Below are 7,860 nucleotides of genomic sequence, written 5' to 3'. Positions count from 1 at the left end.
TGGGAAAGTGTATTCTACTATAGCCTCGGGCCGACCAAAGCCTTGTGAGTGGATTTGGTAGACGGAAACTGAAAGAAGCCTGTCGTATATATGTATATATATATGTATGTGTGTATGTGTTTGTATGTCTGTGTTTGTCCCCCAACATCGCTTGACAACCGATGCTGGCGTGTTTATGTCCCCGTAACTTAGCGGTTCGGCAAAAGAGACCGATAGAATAAATACTAGGCTTCCAAAGAATAAGTCCTGGGGTCGATTTGCTCGACTAAAGGTGGTGCTCCAGCATGGCCACAGTCAAATGACTGAAACAAGTAAAAGAGTAAAAGAGTATAATTTCAAATATAATATATTTCTTTATAAAATGATAGGAAGAAACTAGAAAATTTATAGATTAACAATGAAGAGCATTGTATGTTTCTATTTTCAGGTTCAATTTGGTACTTACAATATCATTGGTAAATTTAGATTTTGTGAAAAAAGCATTAAATTTTTTATGTTAATAGAAAGTACAAATATTTAAAAAATATATATTATTTGTTACAGATTAAAAATATTTAAGTCTTTTACTGGTTCTATCTAGTTGGCTGTGACAGAGAAGAACTACAAAAATTTATAACAAAAACTTTTACTAACTTCAAAGTTTTTACAGATGTTTCCCAACTGTTGTAACCAAACTGGATCAGACATATCTCCTTGCTGTAAATGCTGAGGATCATAACACTTCAGGCGATTGGAGATCTACAAAAAAAAACCATTAACAAATTCATATTTTTTACTTAGGTTTTCCTGAAAAAGAAACTATTACTTTGGGAACAACTCTCCCATAACCAGAAACTTTTTTTTAAATTCAGCCTAAGCTTCCTGACTGAACTTCAATTGAAATTTAAGAAAGGCTTTTGAAATGATGATAAAACTGTAAGAAAAAGCCTGGAAATACGATTATATCAAATTCTCTGGTCCTTCACAATCATTTGCAAAGTCTGGACATTTATTGACTTCAAAGTCAGTGCTAGAAGAAAAATGACCATCTTTGGTTTCAAGACAAAAGGTGTTCTTCCATCAGGATAATGCTCAGCCACATACAGCAAGGATGACATTCCAAAGGCTGGAGCAATTTGAATGGGAAACGATGTCCAACCTACCATATTCACCAGACATTGCCCTATCTGATTATCAATTATTCCACAGTCTTCAAAATCATTTGGACAGAAAAATATGAATTCTGTAGGCGAGATCAGAACAGTACTGGAGGAGTATTTTTCATCACAGACAAGTGAATTTTGGAAGAGGGGCCATGCAAGTCTACTAGATAGATGAAAGAGCATTGTAGAAAATGAAGGAGAGTATATTTTAGATTAAAAAAGAACTTTGTTTATCTTAATTTTGAAATATAAAAGAAGTATTAAAAAAAAAACCATATTATTTATGGGATGAACCAATACTTTAATTTTGAAGACAACACAAAGTTTGAGGCATGTCAAATTAAAAGAAATTCTATTCTAAATATACAAGAATAAATTGATAAATTATGATGCAGAAAAATGAAGTTAATGATGCAAAAACTTACCTCATTTAGCACCTTAACCACAGTTAACTGATAGTAAACTGGGTTACTTATCACAGATAATGTTATCACTTCACAGTAATGCAATGCCTGTAGAAAAATTTAAAATACAACACCATTATCGATAATTTAATGTTCCAGATATGAAGTTTTACTATTCTTACACAATATTCCTACATTTCTATTTCATTAGTATGCTACATTTCAAAATGTGACGATTCAGATGTCTTCATGTTTCACAATCTATATTAAACATATATTTATATAGAAACGGGGGAGGGAGTAGGAGTATTTTAATGATTAAACTTTTTTTTTTTGATTTTTGTATTTTCAATTGTTGCCATAAAACATGAACAGTTAAACGGAATTTGTGTAAAAGATTATGCAGTCATTGCCTTAGTTTACTCCTATAGTCATCTCTATATCCTAGATAATAAGACAGGCTGCCAAATATTTAAACATAAAAACAAAAACATTAGAAATACCTGAAAAGACATTTTATTCCAATTTCAGAGAAAAATATAACTATTTTTATATTTTGCTTTATCAAACTAATTTTTTTGTTTATGCCTAAATTTTGACAGAAGAGATGTGCCATTTATTGAATCAATTCAGTGTATGCATATGTATGCATATGTATGCATGCATGTGTGTGTGTGTGTGTGTGTGTGTCTTTTACTTGTTTCAGTCATTAGACTGTGGACATACTGGAGCATTGCCTTGAATAATTTTAGTCAAACAAATCAACCACAGTACTTATTTTTTGAAAGTCTGATACTTATTCTATTGATCACTTTTGCCAAACTGCTAAGTTAGAGATACATAAACACACCAACCCTGTATATGTATACTGAATTAACCACTCAGTCATTTTTATATAAAACTATCTTTATATAAAGTGTGATGTGGTTAAAAAAGTTTGCTTCTCATCCCCACGGTTTCAAGTTTGGTCCCACAGAGCAGCATTTTGGATAAGTGTTTTCTATTTTAGCCCAGGAAGACCAAACGTTGTGAGTGAATTTGTAGGCAGAAATTTTTTAAAATGTTGGGGGGAGGTGCTTACATTTGCACCCCACAAAAACCGTGGGTTACAAGCAATGTTGCTCATCATCACCTCTGCCAACAATTTGTCTGCTCATGTGGTGCCTTTGAAGACAGGTAAAATAAGAGATCCCTTACTTGAAAGTAGGTAAAACAGAGGTCATCCAGCCCTTAAAACAACACTTCACTATTATATTCATTTAAACTATGCTAGCATGAAAAAAATTGGATATAAAAGAAAAACAACTGAACACACACACACACATACATATATATATAAATAAAACAAAGTTATTAATCCAGCTCTCTTTTAGTACACCAGGACAACAATATTGTTTTGGTTAGTAAAGAACTCTGCATATTCTTGTGGCAGGGTCCGAGGTTATCGTTCATCACCATTCTATATTGTAAATCCATGGTTGTGTTCCAGTTATACTGATTTTTACACAGAGTGATATACAAGACAAGGCATAAATAATGGCCATTACAAATTTCTATGACATATTTATGTCTTGTCTTTTATTTATATATGCGTGTTTGTTTATATATATATATATATATATATATATATATATATATATAAAAGAACTTATATTGACATTGAAAATATAACAGAGTTGAAATCCCAGAATGATTTCATCTAAACATGGTACAGTGACATAAAGTATTAATTATAAAACTTTTCTCGCTTTCATATCTATCAAAGTATAAATACACCCCTTTCATTTTAGCTTGTAATTAACACTTTTCTTACAAGTTACTGTTTCTAAATGATGGATTGTAATCAAATAAAATTCTTTAATTCAACTGATATTCAATATTGCCAAATGAGGAATATACTTTAATTGAAAACAAAGCATGCACTAAAACTTTATATCTACAAGAGTCAAAACCTACCTCTTGGGTCAATCCATACTCTGCTAGGCGACAGGCATATAATAATTTGTATGGCTAAAAAGAAAATTACAAAATACAACATTAACAAGTCACAGTTTTCCAAACAAAGGACCGTAAAATTTTCATTCAATACTTACATTAAAATAACATAAAGCTACTCTCCTTAATTTCAGTATAATAAATCACATCCGACAGAATTAGTCACTTTTTAGAATAGAAAAATTATCTATGGTAGTACAAGAACCAATACCTTAGATTTTATATAACATAAACTAATGGGAGTAGACATTAAAGAAGTCTAAAATCTAGAAATAGATCAAGACTGATGTTTTAATAAAAGTCAACAATGTCAAAAGTAAAAGGAAAGTAGAATAGATATAGTATTAAGTATTGCAAAACTATACCATATCCTAGAAAAAAGAGAAGGAACTTTTAAAACTTACTATATAGAGCAGTATGGGCAACATTGTGGAATAGTTAAAAGCTAAAAACCACAAACTAGTTTAGTGGTTTACAAGATATAATTTTTATTTAACTGAGCTAGAGGTGTGATGAAGGGAAGAAGCTAAGAGAACAAATTTTCATCTTGAAAGCACAAAATGGGAAAAATATCATTTCACAAAAAGTACAGACATAAAACAGAAACATAAGACAAAATGAGAGTTTTAGAAATGCATATGGAAGTACTTACTTGAAAAGAAGGTAAAAAATAGTGAGGGTTCCCCAAAGACTGGGCATATTCAAATATTTCAGTGCATTGAATGGCTTCATTGGTTGCAAACTCTTTCAAAGATAAACTAGGAAATATATTGAATAAAAATTATAAGCAACATTTTAAGACACATACTTACGTATAGATAACATATATATAAGAATATTAACAATATATTATTACCTGTGAGATGAACCAATGAGGACAATCTTTGATGTCTTTTTTGAGTAAGTGCCAAAGTGAACTTGTGCCATCAAATAACAGAAATGACTGGCATGAAGAAAGCCCTTAGCAGCTGCAAGAGAGAAAAATATATATACAAGGTTTGTAAACTTGTAATTTTTATCATTCATACTCTAAAATGATTGTTAAGATTACCTGACCTAAAGAATAATAGCAAACAGTAACTAAAATATTTCTATAGCCACATCCTTAGGTTTTATACAGGGTGTCCACAAAGTCTGGGTACATGGGGATTAACACATACTTTAAGAAATTATTATTTCTTATATTTAATTGTTTATGCTATGATTTTATTTACTCCATGTACCCAGACCTTGTGGACACCCTGCATATATAACAAAAATAATTCAACTTACCTAAAGTATCACCTAAGGTAATGATACTCTTCTTGTCATGATCAGGTCTCATGGAATGATTAGACAGCATCATAGCTAAATGGGGCCGCCAATCACCCCAAGCATCATCACAAAGACTCTGTGTTAAATAAAATAATATTTTAACAAGGTTATCTATAAAAAGCTGTTTTTGTTTTTGCATTAACTAAATAACAAAATGTTAATTATGAAATTTGCAAAAGGACATTAATAAGGAAACAATTACAAGAATAACACTAAATGGTTAAATTATGAATTTCAGTGGACTTACAGTAACAGAAGCAGGTTGCCGACCTGACATAAGCTGATACAAAGTCTGCAGGGGATCATTCATTTTAATAGCACTGTTAGCAAACCTAATATAAAAGTAAAGTAAATTCATTGTGAGAAATGCGGAGACAGTCTTAGCGAAACAGCAAAAATATATTACATTACTATTGAAAATCAGCCTTGATTGCTATTATCATAATTTATTAAATATACAATAATATTCCGATATTTATTAACCTATCATTTTAAACAGTTTCTGCTCTTCAAACAGATTTGCATGAACATCAAAAAATACTGGTTCAAGAATCTAAGAGATCTAGCTAAGGTCTCACAGACATGTAATGGAAATTAAAACTGTGTGCTGAGTGGAAAATTATTATGAGATGACAATAGAGGAGACCCAATGTAGCAGCAAAAGACATGTGAAGAAAGTGATAAAACCATATTTGGGAATGTCGTGTCTCATGTACTGGGTGTCATAAGACTGAAAATGAATAAAGATTTGCTGTTACACATTTGTCTTATACAAGACAATATGAAAAAATGCAACAACAATGTGATCATAATGATTTTGTCCCTTGTCTTTTTTAACTTAATTATTTCTATCATCAACATTATTATTGTTGCTGTTGTTCTTATAATTAGGGTGTTCAGTTAGCAGTATTGTTAGAGTGTCAGATGAAATGCCTTGTAATATTTGTTCAAATCCCACCAAGGTCAACTTTGCCCTCATCATCTCACAATGATCAATAAAAGTACCAATCAAATATTAACTTAATTTAATCAACAAAACCTCAATTCTCCCAAATTTTAGGCCTTGTACCTATATAAGAAATAATCATTATTATTATTATTATTATTATTATTATTAGTACAGTCAGGTGGTAGAATTGTTAGCATGCCAGACAAAATGCTTAGCAGCATTTCTTCTGGCTTTATGTTCTGAGTTCAAATTCCATAGAGATCAGCTTTACCTTTCATCCTTTTCGGTCGATAAAATAAGTACCAGTTGAATACTGGGATCAATGAAATTGACTAGCCCCCTACCCCAAATTTCAGGCGTTGTGCCTATAGTAGAAAGGTTTATCATTATTATAAGCCTAACTCTATTAATCTGATCAACAAAGCTCATATTCATTCACATCGTTCATATATATTCATGGTAAACTTTTGATCATCTGCCTTGTATTGCATTAAACAAGCTAAAATACATTATTTCTAGAGATCAATAATATATTTCTTAAGAATTACATCTCTACAAATATAACATTTACGAACTTTATTATTATGTAAATATTTGAGGACCTCTAAAAATGTTACCATTTTCTCTATCATTCTGCTACTTTGTACATGAGAGAGAAAGGTACATGAGAAAGGCAATTAGAAAAAAAACTGTTAATGGGGGAGTAAAGAGAAGTGTATATTGCTCTATCTAGCTATCTGACTATCTATCTTTAATACTATACTTAGAACACTGTTGTTTGCTTCATAAAATTTCAATGGGATATTTCAAATTCTTTGCTGTCAGTTATTTCCAGCTAATATTTCAATGTAACACTTCAAATTTCTTGGAAATTTCAATATACTCTAACTGGTCATCAAGGGACAGAGACATTCATCAACTGAAGTGGCCAGGATTTAACAGACAATTTTATTGCCCTTGGAGAGGTAAAAGGCAAACTCAACATAATGAGGATTTGAATTCAGAAGTAAGAGAACTGAAATTTCCATTTTAAACACTTTTGCAAGGAATCAATGCCAATATCAATTATACTTATATTACAGGCTACAAAGGAATAAAAGGCAAACAAAACTCTGCCAAAATTTTAATTCAGAACTGTATATCTCTCTTAAAGACCCATGGAGATTCTATGAACTGATGACAAGTTCTGGTTTCATGGCCTGAAGGAAATTATAAATAAATCTACTTCTAGATAAGATGCTAGTACAATGCAGATAACTTTTCAAGATAGAGGAATGCTATCTCTATTTCTAAAACTGTATGGACTGAAATACTGTAAATTATAGTGTACTGTCCAGAAATATATCACTATAGTAATTTTGAAACCACGTCCTATGGAGGTTACTAAATATTATATCTAATAGAATATCATACTGTTACATGAACAAAGTGGGATGAGACAATGCTGTGAAAACATGCCACAATTCCATTATAAAGAGACAAATCATTAAATAGAAATCTTTACATACATATATATATATGTATATATATATATATGGGAGAATATACAAATAATAACAACAGACGAGGACAGGTGGTGTAAATAACAAAAGTATATATTAGTATATATAGTGGCCGTTGCCAGTACCGCCTGACTGGCTCCCGTAGGATTTTCGAGTGAGATCGTTGCCAGTGCCCCTGGACTGGCTTGTGCGGGTGGCACATAAAAGACACCATTTCGAGCGTGGCCGTTTTCGTGCGGGTGACACGTAAAAGCACCCACTACACTCTCTGAGTGGTTGGCGTTAGGAAGGGCATCCAGCTGTAGAAACTCTGCCAAATTAGATTGGAGCCTGGTGTTGCCATCCGGTTTCACCAGTCCTCAGTCAAATTGTCCAACCCATGCTAGCATGGAAAGCGGACATTAAACAACGACGATGATGATAAGAATTAATATGAAAACTAAAACTCTACAATAGTTCCCACCTCGATCTCACCTCATAAGACTTAGACGTTTTATTTTTATTGTTATTATAATTAAATTTATGTAGATAGGATAGTTTGTTTGTTTTTTTGT

General features: G+C 31.7%; 1 protein-coding gene across 11 annotated transcripts in view; it reads right to left on the bottom strand.

The window, feature by feature from the left end:
• The window catches only part of LOC106868398 (protein transport protein Sec16A), a 133,280-nt gene that overhangs the window by 40,276 nt on the left and 85,144 nt on the right, over positions 1-7,860 (bottom strand). For all 11 annotated transcript variants that reach the window (XM_052972901.1, XM_052972886.1, XM_052972899.1 and 8 more), the window contains 7 exons: positions 5,103-5,187; positions 4,814-4,931; positions 4,398-4,509; positions 4,194-4,299; positions 3,503-3,556; positions 1,568-1,654; positions 634-738 (listed from right to left, as the gene is read on the bottom strand). In XM_052972901.1, coding sequence (XP_052828861.1) covers positions 634-738; positions 1,568-1,654; positions 3,503-3,556; positions 4,194-4,299; positions 4,398-4,509; positions 4,814-4,931; positions 5,103-5,187 — 667 coding nt within the window. The remainder of the gene's footprint in view (positions 1-633; positions 739-1,567; positions 1,655-3,502; positions 3,557-4,193; positions 4,300-4,397; positions 4,510-4,813; positions 4,932-5,102; positions 5,188-7,860) is intronic.

Source organism: Octopus bimaculoides, chromosome 1, assembly GCF_001194135.2.
Source record: "Octopus bimaculoides isolate UCB-OBI-ISO-001 chromosome 1, ASM119413v2, whole genome shotgun sequence".
Classification (NCBI taxonomy): Eukaryota; Metazoa; Mollusca; class Cephalopoda; order Octopoda; family Octopodidae; genus Octopus; species Octopus bimaculoides.
Note: the sequence above shows the minus strand (reverse complement) of the source record. Positions and strands in the feature narration are given on the sequence as shown.